This window comes from Cucumis sativus, chromosome 2 (genome assembly GCF_000004075.3).
Source record: "Cucumis sativus cultivar 9930 chromosome 2, Cucumber_9930_V3, whole genome shotgun sequence".
Classification (NCBI taxonomy): domain Eukaryota; kingdom Viridiplantae; phylum Streptophyta; class Magnoliopsida; order Cucurbitales; family Cucurbitaceae; genus Cucumis; species Cucumis sativus.
The window spans coordinates 17,385,251-17,407,144 of NC_026656.2; the positions used below are offsets into that span (position 1 = coordinate 17,385,251).

Consider the following 21,894-nt stretch of genomic DNA (forward strand, 5'->3'; position numbering starts at 1 on the left):
GTTAGTTTACTATTAAATATTTTAAATAAATCATTTCAAAACGTCGGCAAAAGTATTTACAAACTGACGGAAAAAATAAAGTGAATTACTACGTTTCTTTACCTTTGGTATATTATTCCCTTTTAATCGTAGAATCAAATTGTGCGATTAAAAATGTAGGAAAGGAACAGTTTAAAATTCAAAGATAATGAACAATATTTTAAATAAATTCGACCATATCCATTTTAACCATAATCTCCCAATTTATCTGTTTTGATACTTAACATCCTTCCATATCTACTGCAATATAAAAATATATTATATATCAAACTTTGTTACGACCAAAATAACACTTAATTACATAAAAAATATGATATCTAATGTATGTATCAAACTTTTATTATCGATGGTGTCAACGACATATCTATATCAGTTTGTGTCATTGGTAGATGTTGATAAATTTTATCATCAAAATATCAACATCCCGTTCACAATCATATCAATTTAAAAAGGTTTAAAACGTGGAGTAAACATATCCAAGGAACTGTTTCAATCGCATTTATTGTTTCATTTGTATAACTATTAAACATGTTAAATTTAAATGTTTAAGATAATAAATGTATGTGTTTCGACATGCAAGACGATTATCCTATGGAAGTTAAATAAACATGTTTGATTTACCAACTTTGTTTATAAAACAAACACTAAAAGTGTGTTTGGATTAATTTTTGAAGTATTTGATTTTTAAAACAATTCATTTAAGGATAAATTGAGGTGTTTGGTATTTGCTTAAAATAATTTTTGAAAAAAATGAGATTATGAAATAAATCATTTTATAGAAAATACATTTAACCAAATTTTAGAATAAATGTTTATTTGGTGTTTAATGAGAAACTCATTCCAAGTATGTATTTGTCTCCCTCTATTTATTCTTTTCCTTTTTACGGTCTATTTCTCACTCTGTTGCTTTTTTATTTTATTTTTTTAAATACTTGAATATCTTTTCAACGTGTGTTCATATACATTTAAATATAGAGATTTGCAAATGTTATTATTTCAGCCAAATCTACTTCGCCTTAACATATATGAAAGAAATCATGAGGACGTCAATGAAGAACATGTCGTGAACGTTATTTATCTTATTTATATTTTATTGTTGAAAATCAATTTTGTTTCATATATAGTTATGTTTTTACATTTTAAGATATTTGTGCTTTTAAAATTGAATTGTCCAAGATAATAATAATAATAATAATGAAATTTATATTTAGTTTCAAGTATTTAAAAAAATACATAATTTCAAGATAACGTGCAGTTAGTTTTAAAAAAGATTTTTGAAAAAAATATTTAAAATGTGTGTATTTTGTTATAAAATTAATTTACAATGTTTAATAGTCTTTTATGGTAATTTAATATACGTATAGAACAAACAAAACACACTTTTGCATATAAACGTTTATAAATATATCAAACTAAACATGTAGCTGTTTATATTTTAAACTCGTTTTACAAAAAATGTGTTATTAAAAAAAACATTTTTTTTCAAAGACAATCCAAACAAGCAAACTCAACATAACTATCACTGATTGAAGGAAATTTAGACTACAGTTCTATCAATTTATATGGCAACTCAATAATTATATCAAAATAAACCTTCAAATTTCATAAACATGTCAATTTAAACCAATTTAGATATTTACTGTATTTCCTTTTATATATTCGTAAAAGTCGGTGATTTAAATTGATATGTTTACGTAATTCAATATATGTGTTTAGGAAAATTAGTACTTACCATAAATTTAATTATTTATTCATTTAAAACAATAAATGACTGGTTTTAAATTAAACATCCTATAAATGATCTTATCGAAAATTACAAACAATAAGTAAATATAAATTAATAAAAATATTAATAATCAGTAATGAAATCTTATATTAAATATTAAGACAACACAATAGTTAAACGACAATTTAATTTTATAAATGGTAAATAACATACTTATATTTAATAATTAACTAAAAGATTAACAAATGATAAAAGGAATATAATATTTGTTAAAATATTTGCATTATATAGAAAACTAAATATAATGATTTAAGCGATTTTGTGGTAAATAGTTTGGACCCTAAAATAATTAGTAATAATTAATTGACATTAAAATGATTTTGAAAAATAATTGACAATAATTTATTAGTTAATAGAAGTCGTAGTCATCCTTTCCATATGAAATTTGGAGCGTATTAAAAATGAATGTAAAAAAAGATGATCAACGTTGGCCTGAAATTTCAGGGTAATATCTATCGAAACAAATAAATCCGTAAGGAAAGTATTTTCTCAAAAGAAATATTGATAAGAACAATATTCGCTTGAAGCGGGAAGTCAAGCTGGCGATATCTATCTTAATCGAAGTCATCATCCTCTCTGGACCGTCCGATCAAACTTCAAAACCCACCCATCAAATCTAAAGGGCCCACGCCACATGCCAACGGTAATCTTACGCGTTTGATGATGATCCAACGGCTACAAAAGCTTCGTCGTCGAAATCGAAGCTGCAACGTATTAGATTCCCGCTCCCGCCACAACACAGTCAGTAACTCGCATTCAACCTACACGTGTCATTTTATCCTTCAATTTCTCTTCCAATTTAGACAAATTCAAGCTTCTCCCTCTCGTATTTATCTTTTCCTAATTGTTAGTTTTTCTTAATTAGGTATGTGTTAAATTTGTTTTTATCGTGGTAATTCTGTTTTAGTTTTTCGCACTTTCCTGCTCTCTCTATTCTCTCTCCCCTCCTCGCGCTCTGAACTCGATCGGCAGGTTCCTTACATCTCCCTTCTCTCCTTCTCACTCTCTTGGAGTCGAATTTCCTCTCGAGGAAGATAATCTTTCTTCTCAAATTTCGTGTTTAGTTTCTACCTGGAGGAAGAAAAAGCTTCATATTCGAGGATTCGATTCCAAGAGATCCATTGTTTTGTTTTTTGGTTACTCCATTTTGCTTCGTAGGGTTTCGTTGTTCATCGAGATCACTTTGATCTTTTTTATTTGATTTCCTGTCATCACAGTCTCAGGTCTTCATTTTTGCACTCTCTCCGTCGACGTTTCTGCTTAAGTTTGCTTTTTTTGTTTCTGTCTTTTTTCCTGGTATTTGTGCTTGACTCTGCTGAGTTCGGATTGTGTTTTTGTAGGTGAAACTATAGAAAAATCGAGAACGGTGTATAGCGGGATTAGTTTTAATTGATTTAAAAGAAAACAAAAAATAGTTGTTGTTTCCTATTATGTAGATAATTTCGATGCGATCGATGATCGTTTTTTGTGTTTCCCCGTTTTGTCTAAGCTAAAAAAGCTTTTTCCTTTTATTTTTTTTGGAAGAAGCTCTAAAATTCTGGTGCGTTTTTAGTTTCGATCCGAAATTGAGGGTTTCTTGTAATTATTCCTCTTGAATTTTCTTTTTTCTTCTGTTTCACTCTCGTTTCTCACGTCTTTCACCTTTTTTCATAGTTTTTTTTGGGAGAATATTGGGAATTTAGGGCTATAGATTTAGGTTGGGGTAGGTAGGATCCTTGATGGCTCTTAATTTTTCTTGTCGTCCATTAATCCCTCTGCACCTTTCCGAGGACAATTTAGTTTCTCCAATGAGGATTGCCAATGGTTATATTGTGGAGGGCATCCCTGAGAATAATGCCGAAGGCTGTAGAAAGCCATGGCATCGTGGCCGGGAGGTGGATGATTGTTTTGACCATGGAAAGGATAGTTGTTCAGATAGCTCACAGGATCCTGTCTCTAAGGACATTCTTCATATTCTGCCTGCGGATCCATTTGGCATGGATATAAGTACCACTTTTACAGCAATTACGGGATGGCTTGAGGACATGGAAGTGGACTATGACGAGTGTTTCAGCAACAGGGCTGGCACTGGCGCTGGTGCTGGTGCTGGTGCTGGTGCTGGCGGGAAGGATATCGAGTTCTTTGCATGTATGAATTTTATTTGGAACAACGCTTTGAAGTTCCAAACGTTCCCTGAGACTAAAAGTACTGTTCAGAAACCTTATCCGATTTATAGCTGTGATAGGTGTCTGGATGGAAAGGTAACTGGCGACGTGGCCTGCTGTTGTGATTTTGGATCCATTTGCAGCATGGATGAAGCCTTTTTTGCTAATGACGACGCTCCTAGCTGTTGTGGGCAGCTGGATATAGAATGTCAGGAGCAGAATTATACCTATACGGAGATTGATGGAGGAGCCCCTCATGCAGCCTTAAGCTTTGCCCTTTGTTATTTGGGTGTCCAGGATCTACTCTCTGTTGGAAGGGTTTGCAGATCTCTGCATTCGGTGGTACAGGATGACCCCCTTTTATGGAGGAACATTCACATAGGTCAACCATTGAACGAGAAGATCACTGATAACATTCTATTGCAATTAACTAATAGGGCTCGAGGTAACCTGCAATGCTTGAGTCTGGTAGAATGCCCAAGAATCACAGACGAGGGTCTGAAGCGCGTGCTTGAAAGCAATCCTAGGCTTACGAAAGTAAGTGTAACTTACTCCAGTTTTGCCCTGTCATAATTAGCTGTCTGTCTTGTTTGATTACTTAATTTTGTCTATATTTGTTTCGTTCATTTTCATTGGGTTAAACAGTTTATTCTTCTTTATAGGCACTTGAAAATGTTACCTTGTTGACCTCCTTGGTGCTTTTGAAGACACACACAAACAAGCTTGATGTTTTTAATCATACGATGCCTAGAGAGCCTTGTGCATACATTTTGCTTTCTGTTATCTAACCTTCCTTCGTAAATTTGAACGTTGTCCGAGTTCGTATCTATATATTTTACAAACACACAATACATAATTTTATTGATATGTTGAACAGTAATACAAATATTGGGATACATTTATTACTATTAGAATTGGAAGTACTAATGCTACGTTACTGTAGTTAGGATGTCTTATGCTAATAACCACAAAGTAGCTCATTCCTGAGAAGCATAGACGTATGCCCATCAACTTTCCGTTTAAAAAAAAAATTAGAACGTGGATATTATTGGGACATTTTTGACGGAGTGTTTCTTGACGTGGGTTTGACCCTAACACCTGTGTCCAGCAAGGACACTATTTTGTGCATAGCGTGAATATGCAATTTCCTTCCTAACAATACATCATACTTATCACTTACTAACTTGGCATGTTACTAAATATGTGTCCACTGCCATGCAGTTGTCTGTTCCTGGATGTACCAGACTCAGTATTGAAGGCGTTGTTAGCAGCTTGAGGGCTTTCAAGTTGACTAGTACTCAAGGTGTGAAACATCTACGAATTGGTGGATTGTACGGGGTGACACAAGAGCATTTCGAAGAGTTGAACTTCTTACTGGGAATTGACAGCAGCCTTACACAGAAAAATTCTTATAAGCAGCATTTTTATTTCAGGGGAAACTTTTATGTGTCTTGTGATGATAAACGTGCTATGGATATTGAAAAATGTCCAAGATGCCAAAACCCGAGGATTGTCTATGATTGCCCTGTAGATGGTTGTCAGGGAAAAGAACATGCTACCCAAGCATGTAGAGCATGCACCCTTTGTATACCACGATGTATCCAGTGTGGTCGATGCATTAATGAGAGTAGCGAGTATGTGGAAACATTTAGCTTGGAATTGCTCTGCTCAGATTGTTGGAAGCCATTACTGACGTGTCAAGAGAAAAGTAATGGGAGGGAACAGGAAAATGGTTTTGTCCGCCACGCTTAAGGAGCAACATGGACCGACTTCTAATCAATTCTTGGCATGGACGTGAGTTGCTCAATTGGCTTCATTTAAAAAAGAAAAAAAGAAAAGGAAAAGGAAAAAAAAAGGAAAAAAAAAAAAAAGGAAAGAAAAAACTAGAATCATTTATACAGTTCCTGTTATTTTAATATTAAGCTCTAGAGTTGGCTGCCTTCAGGTTCTATGAATTGTAGCTGCCATGTTAATTCTCCATCGTTGAAGTTTCCTTAAGAAAATAAGTAGTAAATGCAAAATAGTGAGTTTATGAATAAGAAGAATCTCTTGCGCTGCCAGAAGGCTTCTTACTATCATTGTTTGAGGTACATCAGTTGATCAAGGTTGGAAGATGATCTCTGTGTAGGATCTCGGATGTACTGTTAATGAAATGGGCAGATATTGGAATTCTCAGCTCCATTTGTATCATCCTTACCTCTTGGTCGAGATTCTTCAAAAGCAAGATGGGGAAGTTTTTTTCCAACATTGTCTACTGTACCAGGATGCGCTCTGCCCTGTGTAAGCGGCAGCTCTGCGATTATGAAAAGGAGAGCACAAACTTGATCAATCTGTGTAGTGTTGGAAGTTTGGTGTCTCTGTTATAGCCCCTGATATCTTCATGAATAAAGCTATTGTTGGCCTGTGATGTTCTTTCAAAGGCCACGTGCATTCTCAGGGATAGCTCGAATCTCTTGGGGATTTGTCCAGTATCCCTGTACTTTATGCGGTCTACCAAAAGTTTGTTGTCTTCAACATTTCTGCATTCTTGTTTCTTCATCTAGCAGTAAGTTTGCTTGTTCTTAATACCTGTGAACGGGGAATCAAATAAACAATAAATGTGTTATTGTATCTTTGGAAGTAGTCGTGTACTTCCTCTTGCTGGACTAGTTACTGTCATTTCCACCACGAAACTTGCTCCTTCATGGTTCTTATTGTTATGAATTTGATTTATGATATGGGAATATGTTTGCAATGGTGTTTTTCTATGTTAAGGATATTAAACCTGTCATCCTCTTAAGCTTCTTCTAGTTTGTTCATCATATTATGATATACGGACACTCAGTTTAGACACTTGTTAGCATAGTAGACTTGCTAACCTGTAGCGATTCAGGATGTTCTCATCATATACAGATTGATCTGCTCTACCACAAGAGTACACTTCCATGTTTTGCTGAACCTGAGTATTGGTTTTGAGTCCATGCTCGAAAAAAAAAAGGAAAGAACTTCCATTTGTATGTTGAGAACTGAGTAGGGGTTGATAGGGTTTGAGTTCAGAAACTTCCTTTTTTTTTATTTTCGAAATTCAACCTATATTGAACTGGCTGTACGAATACTTAGCCGCACGGCAAAATCTCAATATGGATGTTTTAATAATCAAATTTTAGTCTGAATTTCTTTTATATGTTCTTTTAGTATAAGAATGACATGTAATCAAATAGTATGAATCTGAAAATTATGGAACAAAATATGTGGGGGCAAAAGTAATTCCAAGGCAAAAACAGCCAATACACCCAAACCAAAAATTATCTGTAAAATTCAACATGCCCAGCAATTTCCCTACAGAACAATTTGGCTTCGCTTGCTAATTTAATGCTCTTAGCAATTGCTAGTCCAGTTTGCTTGTGCGTGGACGTTGGCTTATATGACTTCGCCTTTTCCTCACTTCCCAACAATAAAGCCTCTTTTGCAGGAACAACGTTTTCCCACCAAAATTCCCTCAATATTTCACGTATCAAATCCCAATAACCACGTTCCCTACACACACGAAATATGGTGCTTCCATTTGGTGTCCAGCAATATAGATCCGCCCATTCTCTGCCCATTATCTCCATTTGACCCTGTACTTGTGGCATGTAATAGAAAGGTATGGTCGACCAAGGCAGTCCCTTCTCAGGCTTTCCCTTGTTGTATGGACATTTTACTTCCAAGATTCCACCACCTTGAAAGCATTCCAATAGGCCGTCCGGGGAGGCTCCGAGCCAGTCAAATTGCTGTTCTGAGTGAGTTGCAAACCCTAACAAGCTTACATCTCGACCTGTTATGCCTTTATATCGATCAATGGCGTTTACTTCATTGAGCACACCCCACTCCATGGCATTTTGTTGTGGTGCTTCTGTTTTTTGAATCTCTGAAGGGAATACTTTCTCATGCCATAGCTCAATGCGTCGGTTTCCTTTCCAGAAGCCTAAGGCTGTGCTGAATGTGCTTGTTGTCAGCTTGTCTCTCCTTAGTGCAAACCATTCTTCTGAACGCTGAGGGGCAACTGATTGGTTGGCCTGGGAAGCCAAAACCAAAGGTGAGGGTAACCAGATGACCAGAGGATTTTTTGTGGAACTAGATGGCGAGACACAAGTTGAAAAGGGTCTTGAAGCAATCTCATGATTTCGTTTTAAGTACAGTCTTGCATTTTTTCTAGAGTGTCTGCAGCATATTCTAGCAATGGAGATGTTGTTCATTGTTGACATAATGGCAGTTTCAACCAAAGAACTACTCTGACGAAGCGTTCTGCACAACCCACACACTGCTAAAAGTTAAGCCAAAGGTTATGCGTAGATGAAGTGAAAAGCAAAATAGACCTAGACAGTTATTGCTGGTACAGCATTGAAAGAAATCATACAAACAATTGATGTAGCGATAGTGTTGATGAGCTTGTTACCCACTATCAAAGAAAACAATAAATTACAACCCTTTTTATACCATATGTGACTTTGTAAATCGGATGCCGTAAGCAATGAACTTAAAATCAGATGTGTGAAATCCTCCCAAGTATAATGGTGAGCTTATAAATCCATTTCACAAATGATAATTCAAGATATGTATTCTTCTTTTTCCATCCTGAACAGAGTTCGAAGAATCTGTATCTTATTTCCAAGAAGATGTGGAATGGGACTTTGATCATATTTCAAAATTGTGGCATTGATTGCTTTCCATAGCTTCTCAATCTACATGAACTTCAGTTGCATCAAGCAATCAACGCCTCACAAATCCACAGAAACATACCCAGAAAAAACCGAAGAACAATATCTTTAGTTCAGCTCGACTTAGCACAATGGCAACTTGTAAGTTGAAAACTGTAATCTTTTTAATTCAGCTTGACTTAGCATCAAGCAATGAACGCCTCACAAATCCATAGAAATAGTTTTAGCCTCCAGTTCACTCTTTCCAAGAAATTAACTATATGCTTAGCACTTTCTGTTTCTACAACAATTTGAGAGCTTTGAGAATGATTTTAGGCATAGAATCGAAAGGAACAGACAATTGATAACAAGATTAACTTTAAAAAACAGAAGATTAAACGGGAAATTGATTGTCACAAAGACGCTATAAGTAACAATGTCCAGCAGAAAAGCTCATTTCCTGTCTCCAAAAGGAAAATAATAACAATAATACTCTAAAAGCACGAAGAAGACTGGACATTGAATAGGAACCCAAGCCAAATCCCGAAATTGAAACAAAAAAAGAAAAAAAAACCTCGTAACGACAGAAAACAAGTAGCAATAATGGTATATGAGGAAGTACCCAAAAGAGAATTGGAGTTGAATGAACCAAATTGGCGAGCTGAAATTGAAGCAACGGGCAGCAATTGATTGAAAGATGAACCTCCGTGCAAAAGACTTCGAGACGCTCCGGACTGAGAGAAAGAGACCGCAGCGAACTTCATCGTGTTATTAGAACTTTCACAGAAAAGATGAGAGATGCGCCATGGAAATTAAGCTTGAAGTTCGAGCTGCCGATTGCGTCAATGGTGGCAATCCAATAGGTTCGATTGAGGGTTTATCTCGCCGGTGCAGTGGAAATAGTTCCAGAGGTAAAGAAGAAGGAGAAGAGGGAGCCTTTGGAAGAGAGGAAGGTAAGAGGTGATGAGACTTTTGGGCCGTTGGGCCGCTCACTTCTCACGTTATTTAAGTCTAAGTATATGGATTGAATTAAAAAAATGTAAAATATTCTTATCTTAAAGAAAGAAATACTTTATGAGTAATGTAATTTATAATAGGAAGATCCAAGGTCAAAATTGAGGTTTTAGAGTGATTTCTACACTTTTCAGGTCACGTGGAGTTAAATAAAAACACTTATTTTCAAATAACAACTTACTTAAAATAAAATTGGCTACTTTTTGCAATTTAGAAAATGAAATTAAACTAGTAATTTGCTTTAATCCAAAAATGTAAAATTTCATAATAGATTCCAAAAGAGTCACAAAAAATTCACAAATTTCCTAATTTTCCCACAAAATTTATCCGTACAATTATTCCCTGTTTCTCCGGCATCACACGCGACCTTCGTCTTTGAGTGCACTGGCGCTTTGGCTTGAGCCCTCGGAGACTTTACGGACCATTTCGGGAAAAAGAAGCTCAACAGAGTCAGAAATGAAAATTTGAAGCTGGTCGCCTCATCGTTCCCTTCATCCACCCCACGCTCGACCTCTCTTCTCTCCAAATTTCACTCAATTCCTTCAATCAGAGACTATGTACCTGTCTGATAAGCCTCGCCCAATTGATATTTACAAGGAAGAAGGTAGCAGAGATATGTTGATCGAGGTAGCCTCCAATGGCGACCACCATATTCAACCTCATCAGCCACAGCCACAGCCACAACAGACTCATCAGCAGCACCAAATGATGCTTGGTGATAGCAGTGGTGAGGATCATGAAGTCAAGGCTCCTAAGAAGCGAGCGGAGACTTGGGTTCAAGACGAGACTCGAAGCTTAATTGCTCTACGTAGGGAGATGGATGGTTTGTTTAATACCTCGAAATCCAACAAGCATTTGTGGGAGCAGATATCGACTAAGATGAGGGAAAGGGGATTTGATCGCTCCCCGACTATGTGTACTGATAAGTGGAGGAACTTGCTTAAGGAGTTCAAGAAAGCAAAGCACCATGACAGGGGAAGTGGCTCTGCTAAGATGTCGTGTTACAAGGAGATTGAAGAAATATTGAAGGAAAGAAGCAAGAGTACGCAGTACAAAAGCCCCACGCCACCCAAGATTGATTCATATATGCAATTCTCAGATAAAGGTAACTTTTGGTTCTTGGTTTTGGGAGAGTCAATGGGGTAGTCTAATATCCCTCTCTAAGAAGAAGAAGAAGAAGAAAAAAGAAGCAATTGCCACAAAAAGTGAGAAAACTGATTGCAAAATTTTAAATTTCTGGAGAATTCATTAGCCACAATTTTTAGGTCTTCATTCATTGTATATCAATAGTTCGCTGTCATGATTCTTGGCGAACTTATTCTTTTAAGCCTGCAGTGTCCTGATAAGTGAACTATAGTAGTACTGGGCTATCAATCCTAAAGGTTTCAGCTGTATGAATGGAGATATCTGGATAAGGAAATGATATATATATCCATCTGAAGTTAGTACAATATAAAATTAAAACTGGTTACTTATTTGGCTGCTTTTACTCTTCTTGGGGGGTGGGGAATCATCTTTGTTTTCTGTATTTGTCCCTAAACTGGTAAAAAAATTGGAATTGTTTTCTTTGTTGTCTGCATTCTTGAAGTCTGTTAGGTAAGATGATGTACAAATAGTAGGTGCAATAGGGTATTGATTAGTCTGGCTCTAGGGTTACAAGAGGATTGTCATGAGCATTGTAATTTTATCCCAATGCAGGAATAGAGGATAATGGTCTATCGTTCGGACCTGTTGAAGGTACGACATACTTATTATTTGTTGTTATTGCAATTCTACTTTTTCTTGATAAAATATTTGCCCCTCTTGATGAAAACTCGAGTTTTCTTTTCGTGATCAATGATTGCTTCTATCATTTATCCTTCAATTTTGCTCTTCTCATGTTGTTTAATTTATCGTTTGTGCACCTAGTGGATTTTATGTTTAATTGTGGAGGGAGATTTTTTAAAAATCACCACATATAATTATGAAATTGCTCGTGAAAACCTGGGTTTGTTAGTTTTCTGTTTTCTTTTCTTAATCATGTCGTTATGCAAACACTGAATTCCTGACGTGCTAGTAAGAAAGTACTGAATTGATTGCACACGAAGAATCATATTAGTGGCTGTAAAACATACAAAGCTGGTGGATGTGGATCTATAACAAAATATAGTTATATTCTGATTCTGATTCCTAGAGTTCGAATGGATAATGAATAAACTCCATTAGCAGCTTTAGAACGTGACTTGATTGAACAAGTCACATGTGATGCAATTGATTTCCTGTGAAATTATCAATTGGTTCCTAGCTCCAGACATAATCCTAGTTTATAACCATATGTTCAAAACATCTTTTTGTGGAGCCTGCTGACTGGGGCAGCTGTGTGGGAAATGCCAATTAAGTCTTTACCTCACCGCTGTCTAATTGAGACTCCATACAGGACCGGAAGTCTTACTCCAGTTATAAACAAACCATTGTCTTACCAGTGAAAATATTATATTAATACTCCTTTGGCTTAATTAATGATTTTAAGATTAGTGAACCGTCAAGTTGCAATTTCATCTGAGTTTCTTTTCTTGTATTTCCCGTTCACCTGGTAGATTCAGTTCTGTCTCTTCTTGGTGCAACCACATCATTTATCTTGTCTAAATAACCCTGCCCTCTGATAAGATGTGTTGTAAATATTTTGCACTGCAAAAGTATAATATTGACGAGTTAAGTGTAACCTCTAGTATGAGTTTATTTTTATGTAATTCACAATTTCCAATTATGTAATAGTAAATAAGTATTCCTTTTTTTTTATTTATGTATATGTTTCTTTTATAGTGGCTATTCACTTTTGTACCACGTTCTAACTTGATGTAAAGAAGAAGAAGAAAAAAAACCGTCTTTAAGTTTCCATTCATGTAGCAGGTGGCAGGCCTTCACTCAATCTTGAAAGACAACTAGATCACGATGGACATCCCCTTGCCATCACAGCAGCCGATGCAGTTGCTGCAACAGGCATTCCACCTTGGAATTGGAGAGAGGCACCTGGAAATGGTAGTACTGTGGATCCAGAATTTGACATTTTTGAATATTTTGGAAAAGATATTGACATGGTTTTCTAGATTATGAGCTATAATCTTGTTTGTAGGGTTTAGGCCCTGCGTTTATGCATTATCAATCTTGGTATTGGGATTCGACTTTGTGCATTCCGGTCAAATGATTTTTATTTGAAAGCCGACCTCACTTATGTTTTTTTAGATTCTCCTCACGATTCACCCATTCAAAGCCTGTAGTATTTGGGAGACAATCATTTTGATCAAATTGGAACAGGTCCCCTTTATATGAGGACAATATAAATTTGTAATTGATATAGCAACCATTTCTATCTTTGTTTGTAATGCATGTGGCTTCTGAATCTTTAATAGTTTCAATTTGTCTATTTACCTCCTTGGCAGGTGGGGAGAGTCAGGCATTTGGAGGGAGAGTAATATCAGTGAAGTGGGGGGATTACACCAGAAGAATTGGTGTTGATGGCACCGCAGAGGCAATCAAGGAGGCAATCAAGTCTGCATTCGGGTTGAGAACTAAACGTGCATTTTGGTTAGAGGATGAGGACCAGGTTGTCAGAAGTCTGGACAGGGACATGCCTTTAGGAAACTACACTCTTCACCTTGACGAAGGTACCTCTCTCTGTGTTTGTATTGACGGTTATGATTCTTGTAAAAATTGTAGCACTAAGCTGTCACATTTTGGGCAAAGTACATCATGTAAGATCAGTGAACTTCTGATTTCAGGTGTGGCTGTTAAAATCTGCCTCTATGATGAATCTAACCACTTACCAGTACATTCTGAAGACAAAGTTTTTTACATTGAAGAAGATTATCGAGATTTTTTAGCTCGTCGAGGCTGGACAAGCCTACGGGAGTTTGATGGGTATAGAAACATCGATAATATGGATGATCTTCGTTCTGGTGCATTATACCGTAGAAACATCGATAACATGGATGATCTCCGTCCTGGTGCAATATACCGTGGTGTAAGCTGAGCAAGTGCACAATAATGGCAACATAAAGAAGAATTTTGGCTTTAGTCCCCTTGGTAATGAGACTTGGTTTTAGTACTCGCTCTTTACTTGTAATCCATACTCTAAATCCAACCATGTAAACAAGTAAGCCTTTGTGCGCAGACTCTGCTTATGCATTTTTGACAGGTTGTCCTCCCTCTGTATATATCAATATGAATTATTGGCAGTATTGTCTCATCTGTATAGTGAGTATTGGATGTTTATGAAGATGCTTATGAAACATATAAATGTAAAAAGTGATGCCATTGTCGCTATTTCAAAAGTGAATCAGCAGTTTCTTACTTTTTCCGTATAACATTTGAGTACCTATCTTTGGAACTAACAGCTTATTAGCAGATCATTATGTTAGCCTGTTGAAACAGCCATTTGGGTAAGGTGCTTATTTATCTTTGAGAGACTGTTTGCAGGGAATTTAGATCCCCTCAACATTCAGATGTTTGAAATCTTGAATGTTCACTATTTTTCTCAGATGAAAGAAGTTCGGGATCGGCTTTGGTTTCCTTCTCAAAAACAAGGATAGATCATTCCATGATTTAAAAAAGTTGAGCTTACATCTCAGATATGCTAGATGAGTGGTGCTTCATATGTTTTACTTCCAGCCATAACAGAAGAAGCCTATATACCATCAATTTAAATAGCACTTCATTATTTGGAAAGACTCAACTTACACATGGACACCAAATTCATCAGGCGATCTACAACTAATTTCAAAGGTGAGTAACAAAATTTGATTTAGTTTGGATCTGAGAAGAACTTGTTGATGGAAGGCATAATCTGAGGAGGTCTTGTTCTGAGGAACTTCCTAAGGCCATGCTCTGCATACTTCTCACCTTCTTCAAAGTTATCAAGCACTCCAGCAGCTCTCCTCTCTTTGATAACCCTGTCATGTTCCATTCAGAACAAATCAGGACACCACTTTTCTTCTCTTCCCTTGATCGCAATATTTCCGTTCCATTATATATATATTTGTCCCTACAACTTGAAATATTTACCTGACTTCAGGATTGGTGGTTATGTTTCTAACAAGCTGCATCGCACAGATACCAACAGCCACACCAACAGAAGCAAAGAGAGGATACACCTGCAAACATATATATATTCAAGGAATTTATCAAGCTTTGAACGGTAAAGTTCTTATTTTCTTCACGTTTTCTCTCAGCAGCCAAACAGAAAGTAATAGAAAATGAAAGGAAAAAAAAAAAAGAGGGAAAACCTCAGGCTTTAACCATCTGTTGGCGGTGGCCATGGGAATATAGAGAAAAGAGAATCTGTGTTGTTATTGTTAGGAAGAAGGATTCAGAAAGGTGCAGCGGTGGAGGGGAATGTTTTGATGTGAAAATTTATAAGGAAAGGGAAAGAAAAAAAGAAAAAAGGTTGAGAAAAGGAAGGATCATAAATTAGGGGCAGCCACAACCATAACCATTGGCGTCTTAAGTTGGCCAACTTATTTCCTTCCTTATTTGGCGTCTCATTGCCTTAGTATTCCTTTTGACCTTTTTTTTTCCTGCCATTCACACCTTTTTTTCAAACACAAACCATGACCCTTTCTTTTAGGCACAAACATGGTAAATTTGACCAATGTTTGAAAACAATTTTATTTTTATTACATTGTAAACTAAAAAAATTTATAACATAGTTTAGTTACCACTAACATAACATTTGTTGTACTAACATGACTCAGAAAAATATTTATCATAAATAAAAGATTGGAAATTTAAACATACATTTATGTTAATAGAACGGATACTAATAGAGAATTAAGATTCTATTTAAGGTGTATCGGTTTCTTCTCATTCCTTAAATGGCTTGGTTTACCTTTTTTTTTCTTCTAGTAATTAAAATCATGTGATAAGTCTCTAGTAGTCTGTTTAAATATGTATATATATGTTTTAAAAATGTTATTATTATTTTAGTTTAAATGAAAGAACTCAGCAAAAGACATAGAAAGTGTGTCAAAGCTCTGGATCGAATGCCGCAGAAATCAACTCAGCCATGTGCTACACTTACCCCTCTCTTTATCATATGTTTTCCTTTCAAAAAAAGTAAGACAAAAAATTCACGTGATGAATCTAAATGAAAAGCTTATATATATATATATATATAAATACATATATGAATGAGAACAAAAAATTTTAGATTACTAAAACGTTTACTCAGTTGCTTGAGATTTGATTATTGTGTTTTCACTATAATATGGTACAAAGTGAAAGGGTCATTACATTAACATATTTATAGTACTCAATACATTCATATTTATAGTACTCAATAATTGGATAGTGAACCAAAATTGAAATCAAACTTGGATGATGTTAGTTGAGTTAAGCTTATTTCAATTAAATTATATATAAAACTTATTTATAAGTTAATATTTTCCAAAACTGTTATCATTTGTGGGTGAGAAGGAATCATATTTTACATAAACTTTTGGGTAAGATTGTGAGAATCAAATAATTGCAGAGTGGGACTGAATACCTTTTTTGTTTCTTTTTTCCCTTCTTTTTCTTTTTTGCTATTTTACCTCTACGGATATCAATAATCAAAATATAGACAGCTTTTGTAAAGTAAACATACACACACAATCATAAAGCTCAATCCTGAATTCTTGCAGTTCTTTTCTTTAAAAAAAAAACAAAAAAAAGAACAAATTGGTTTTCACTTTTAATTACATTACAAAAAGAGAGACAGTAATAATAATAATTAGCACATGCTTAGGAGCTTGTAGGTGTATGTAACTTCTGATTTGTGACTTCTATTTTAACACTGTTTTTAATTCAAGAAAAAACTATGGTTCTGATCTCAAATGCTAAAAATTTCATTGAGTTTGTTGAACTAACACTCTCTTAAACGATGTTCTTATTGTTGAGAAGCAAGTATTTATCCTTTTTAGATTGAAATAAATTGGGTTGACTCTTAGAATCTTCATTTGAAGGCCAGAACTGTTTTAAAAGTTCATGCCTTATTTTTTTCTTCATAATATTCGAACTATCTATCATTCTACTGTTTTTCTTTTATCTTGAAAATTGTTAAAAGTCTTCCATCGATGGTCTAACTTGTGACAATCGAAGAACCCACGTTTCGTGTTTGACTAAAAAATCACCGACTATGAATCGATGAACACCCTTTATTACTCACAGGGTCCCTTTATTTATTTTTCTTTTACAAATCATGAAAATAGCTGCGAACCATTCTTCTTCTCATCACAATGAAATGCCATTAGAGTGAGATCTCATCCTAGCAGGGAGCTAAGAACATAGCTGACCCACCCTACTCCTCCATCTGTCTCTACTGAAACTTAAATTAGCACGACTCACAAGCTTCTGATTTAAATTCTCTTCCCAAAACATGCATGAATGATTCAACAACACCCAGAGGAAAAAGACCCAACAAATTAAAAGAAAAGATTGTTCTTAATCCTTTTGAATGATTGTTGGTTTCTGGTAGCTGTCTGTTTGTCTTCATCAACACAGGCCGTTGAACAGTTGAAACCTTTTACTTTATTTTGTGTTTAATTTACTGCTCACCGTCACGAGACAGGGGAATCTTCAAAGGAATTCGAGGCATTATTTTCTTTATTCTTCAATTTCCTACCAAAATAAACTCTCACATTCACTTCTTTTTGTTTGTTAGTCTCTTTCTACACACTGCGAAATTCTCCTATCTTCGTCATTTCTTAAGCTTCTTGGATTCATCCTTTTCTCCGTCAAATGATCCATTCCCTTTGTTTTACTTGCTATTTTAATGGGTCGTTTCTTTTTCATCTTCTTCTTGATGCTTATTTAAGTTTGATTCACTTTTCCCAAGATTGCTACTGATTCAGATATCTTTCTCCCCTTTTGGAAAGAGATTCCATATTTGGGTCTTTTTTGTGTTCATCTGAAAATTTCACTTTCTGGGTCTGTTTCTTTTTTCGATTTTACTTTGTATCTCACAAATTTGCAGGTGGGTTTTCAGTAAAAATGCCTCCCTTGTTCTTCCCTCTTCGGTGGGAGAGTACAGGGGAGCAATGGTGGTATGCTACACCGATTGATTGGGCGGCCGCCAATGGATTTTACGACGTCGTTAGAGAGCTTCTTCATTTAGACACAAATCTCCTTATTAAACTCACATCTCTCCGCCGTATTCGCCGCCTTGAAATTGTGTGGGATGATGAAGCTCAGTTTGATGATGTAGCAAAATGCCGTTCTTATGTTGCTAAGAAACTTCTCCTAGAAGGAGAATTGAAAGGGGGTAGAAATTCTCTTATTCGTGCTGGCTATGGCGGTTGGCTTTTGTACACAGCTGCTTCAGCTGGGGATTTAGATTTTGTAATGGAATTACTGGAGAAAGACCCTCTTCTTGTTTTTGGAGAAGGAGAGTACGGAGTTACTGACGTTTTGTATGCTGCAGCTAGGAGCAAGAACTGTGAGGTTTTTAGGCTTTTGCTTGATTTTGCTCTTTCTTTAAGGTGTTGGCCAAGCAGTGAAGAGGGGACAATGGAGGAAGCATTGGATGAAAGTGAAATGGAAATGCCTTTGACCTTCAGATGGGAAATGATCAATAGGGCTATTCATTGTGCTGCCAGAGGAGGCAATTTGGTGATGATGAGAGAGTTAATTGGGGATTGTCCTGATGTTCTGATTTACAGGGATTCTCAAGGATCTACCATTCTCCATACAGCTGCTGGAAGAGGACAGATTGAGGTAAGATCTTGGGTTTTTATATGCTTCTTTTCTTGTCATTTCCATACATTTTCTGAAAAATCTTCTCCTTTTTGTTCTTTTCGTGTCATTTCCATGGATGGTTGATTTTCTTTGTTTGAAATTTCTATATGATTGTGTTGGATTGCCCAAATCTCTTACTGGCACTTCTTCTGACCAAGTATGAGATTTGGAGGTGCTTCGTGATCTGCAAACTAATTCTTTTCTCCCTTACAAAACTTCCATCTCATTCTGCCCGTGGACCTAGTTAACAAAATGTTAGCGAACCACATGAATTTGTTTGTTGATTCTCTATTGCTTTACATATTTTGTCTCGGTTTCTTATCAGATTGGATTTTCATCTCCTTTCTAGTTGACAATTGGCATAGATTGTCTAGTTAGTTATGAAGAAACATGTTTTTGAATTGTCTTTCTAGTTGATATGTTTTGGACTTTACTTTTAACTGCATTGTGCTTGCAGGTAGTGAAGAATCTTGTTCATTCCTTTGATATCATCACAAACACTGATGGCCAAGGAAACACTTCGTTGCATGTGGCTGCATACAGAGGTCACCTAGATGTGGTGGAGTTTCTGATCAATGAATCCCCCTCCCTAACATCTATGTCAAACTATTATGGAGACACTTTTCTTCATTTGGCTGTGGCTGGTTTCAAAACCCCTGGGTTTAGAAGATTAGACAGGCAGATTGAGCTCATGAAGCGTCTGTTACATGGCAAGTTGTTGAATGTGCAGGAGATCATCAACCTCAGGAACAATGATGGAAAAACTGCACTTCATTTGGCGGTGACTGAGAATGTTCAGTGTGACCTTGTAGAGCTGCTTATGACTGTGCCATCAATAAACTTGAACATTACTGATGAGGATGGCTTCACCCCACTTGAACTTCTCAAACAACAGCCAAAATCGCCGTCTTTAGATATTCTTATTAAGCAATTTGTCTCAGCTGGAGGGATCTCGAATCATAGTGATCATATGGCAACAAATGCTTTATTTTGCCATATGAAAACGCAAGGCATTGGAAGCAGTCCTGGAACTTCCTTCAGAGTTCCAGATGCAGAGATATTCTTATACACAGGTATTGAAAATGTATCTGATGTTACTCGTAGTCAAGTGGATGAGGACTTCGATTTACGCTCGGTTGACAATGGCGAGTGTGATTCAGTGGATTCATCAGATAACAAGTCAATCTCTACAGTGAAACGCCTAAAGTTCTTCCTACAATGGGCTAAGAGTAAAGAGAAAAGGCCAACCAGAACAGATTGGATAGATGATTATAGTTCAGGAATGTTTGATATATCAAGAACTTCACAACCCAAATCAGTCTCACTTAGACATCAATATTCAACCAATTCATGCCTTCCACACAACAGAAGAACAATTGCAGCTCCAGTCATGAACATTCCTCCAAGCCCATCAACCAAGAAAAGGTTTGCTGCTGGATTGATGCACGGTGTAATCCAAGCAACGCCGAAGTTAGCCAATCCAGCCCGATCACCTTTGAGCCCCTTTTCGGGGTCACCCATGTCTTCTCCAATGTCAATGCAGGATTACCAAGAAACAACTGGCATTGGTGGAGTCTCTTGCTCAAACAAGAAAGTGCCAATCACAAAATTCAGACAAGATTCCTTCAACAGAAAGATGTTGATGAACCAATACTTCTGTTTTGGAGCACAAGGTCTCGCCGTTGAAGATCCAATCGGCTGCAAGAGGGCAAGTCAGAAGAACAAATCTTTTGGTTCTCTAGTCACTTGATGTTAACAGAGTGTACATAGAACTTGCATCAATAAGCAAAACACAAAAGGACAAGTTTTTTCTGATTCTGGGTATCAATTGTATTACTCAATTCATTCAACTAAACCTACAAGTCTTTTAATGTTTTGCTTCATTTATTTGTTTCTTGGGGTTGAATTGTCTGTTCCCTTTATCCTGTAATTAGTTTCATTTACATTTACTGTCATGGACGAGAACTTGAAGAACAATATGAGAATGCGATTCAATGGAATCTATTACTCATCCCAAGGACAAGACAAAAGCCACCATAACTACTAATTAATGGCTGAGATTGCAAATTGGTTGTTCCTTTTTCAATTGTATTTCCATCTCTTTTAACTATCCGATGTTGATTGGGCTCTGATTTCCTTTTAGTGAAGGGAGAAAACAACTTTTTGTACCAACTCAAACTTCAAAGCTCCTTTTCATGAACCATGACATGTCTGATGTGACTTTTTATGTGATATGCCACTTTAAATAATAAGACTTTACCTACATTAGACATTAGCATTTAGCATTTTAACTTAGGTTATATATTTTGTTTTCAAAACTAACTTCAAAGTTTGAGTTTGTTTATCTTAACCATTTTATTATTATTTTTTGGGATTCAAACATCAAAGACGAAATGTGTTGAAACCTCAGTCATAAAATATAGGAACTAAATTAAATATTAAGAATAAAAAAGGATCAAAATAAAGATTGGGTTTGAAATATTAGAGAGAAAAGTGTATAATATTGTATTAGGGTAGAATACAAATAGGTAAGTAGCCAACCCCACAAAAAGTGGATAGAGAATCTACTGTCCATCTCTACAGCTGGGGACTGACTTATTAGGTGAGATTGGAAATAGTATTGTGTTATAGGGTTATCTTAAGAACAAATGATGAACTCAAAGAACAATTAAATATGAAAATAAATAAAATATATTCTAGAATATCATGAGAAAGTAATAATGTATATCCTAGGCTTCAGGGAGGGCTAGACTCTCAATGTCCCTTACAAGAAAGTCCTTTTACAAAAATCTTCACACCTCTCACCAACCCTTCTCCTACTATTTATAATAAAAAAAACCTAACTAACTTACCAACTATTTATTAATATGCTCCACTAATAAAATCTTCATTTTCTACTAGTAATCCACTATTTTTCTATCTTGGATCCTTACAGATTGTTGTATTTATTTAAAAAGGATACAATTCAATTAGCCCCCACTCCTCACGTGACTACAATGAAATTGCAGATTTGGAACAAAAAAAAAAAAAGTACCATAGCTACATAATAATAATATTAATATCAATACCTGATGATGACATATGTGCATAAAATGAATTAAGAAAATGCCGATATTAGCTGGGGGCACTGCTGACGTGTCATTCAAGAAGCACAACCTAAAGGGAATTTTGTTTCCACTAATGGATCGATTTAGAGATTTATCGAATCCAAACTAATGAAACACATCACCACTTCAGTCTCTCTCTCTCTATATATATTCTTGGTTTGATACTAACCCACACCCATCTAAAACAAAATTGTCAAAATAACAAATAACAAAATATTTATCACTTATAACAAAATTTTCAAATTCTATAATAATAAACCTTTAGAATCCAAAATTTTATTTGTAAATAATTTCATCTGCTATTTTAAAAAATTGACCCTAAACCCTTTTAAAAAAAGTACAATAGTATTCTATTTTTAAAAAATTACAATATTATATTCTTGCTATAACTTTTATAG

At 35.6% G+C, this 21,894-nt stretch overlaps 5 protein-coding genes across 7 annotated transcripts; 3 read left to right on the forward strand and 2 right to left on the reverse strand.

Annotated features, from left to right (window-relative positions):
- The first annotated feature begins 2,716 nt into the window (after positions 1-2,716).
- LOC101203009 (F-box protein SKIP14) lies at positions 2,717-6,716 on the forward strand. Its single transcript, XM_004142900.3, has 2 exons — positions 2,717-4,506; positions 5,191-6,716. Exons 1-2 carry the CDS (start codon positions 3,544-3,546, stop codon positions 5,719-5,721), a joined length of 1,494 nt encoding a protein of 497 aa, XP_004142948.1. The 5' UTR covers positions 2,717-3,543; the 3' UTR covers positions 5,722-6,716.
- Positions 6,717-7,151: 435 nt separating this feature from the next.
- Positions 7,152-9,616, reverse strand: LOC101223120. Of its 2 annotated transcripts, none has more exons than XM_004142899.3 (2): positions 9,250-9,616; positions 7,152-8,235 (listed from the first exon to the last, which is right to left on the reverse strand). In XM_004142899.3, the coding sequence occupies exon 2, from the start codon at positions 8,193-8,195 to the stop codon at positions 7,254-7,256; it is 942 nt and encodes a 313-aa protein (XP_004142947.1). In that variant the 5' UTR covers positions 8,196-8,235; positions 9,250-9,616; the 3' UTR covers positions 7,152-7,253. The 2 variants fall into 2 exon arrangements, with proteins under 2 accessions (XP_004142947.1, XP_004142946.1); XM_004142898.3 differs by having other exon boundaries at positions 7,152-8,251; positions 9,250-9,615.
- A 326-nt stretch (positions 9,617-9,942) lies between these two features.
- LOC101222888 (trihelix transcription factor GT-1) lies at positions 9,943-13,981 on the forward strand. 2 transcript variants are annotated; one of them, XM_011651209.2, is made up of 5 exons: positions 9,943-10,746; positions 11,340-11,378; positions 12,528-12,659; positions 13,061-13,285; positions 13,400-13,981. In XM_011651209.2, the coding sequence occupies exons 1-5, from the start codon at positions 10,197-10,199 to the stop codon at positions 13,648-13,650; spliced, it is 1,197 nt and encodes a 398-aa protein (XP_011649511.1). In that variant the 5' UTR covers positions 9,943-10,196; the 3' UTR covers positions 13,651-13,981. The 2 variants fall into 2 exon arrangements, with proteins under 2 accessions (XP_011649511.1, XP_011649512.1); XM_011651210.2 differs by having other exon boundaries at positions 9,945-10,746; positions 12,531-12,659.
- Positions 13,982-14,185: 204 nt separating this feature from the next.
- Positions 14,186-15,336, reverse strand: LOC101222643. The gene is made up of 3 exons (XM_004142896.3): positions 14,903-15,336; positions 14,682-14,770; positions 14,186-14,569 (listed from the first exon to the last, which is right to left on the reverse strand). Exons 1-3 carry the CDS (start codon positions 14,933-14,935, stop codon positions 14,422-14,424), a joined length of 270 nt encoding a protein of 89 aa, XP_004142944.1. The 5' UTR covers positions 14,936-15,336; the 3' UTR covers positions 14,186-14,421.
- A 1,410-nt stretch (positions 15,337-16,746) lies between these two features.
- LOC101222406 (Ankyrin repeat-containing protein) lies at positions 16,747-20,475 on the forward strand. Its single transcript, XM_004142895.3, has 2 exons — positions 16,747-18,368; positions 18,847-20,475. The coding sequence occupies exons 1-2, from the start codon at positions 17,646-17,648 to the stop codon at positions 20,137-20,139; spliced, it is 2,016 nt and encodes a 671-aa protein (XP_004142943.1). The 5' UTR covers positions 16,747-17,645; the 3' UTR covers positions 20,140-20,475.
- The last annotated feature ends 1,419 nt before the right edge of the window (positions 20,476-21,894 follow it).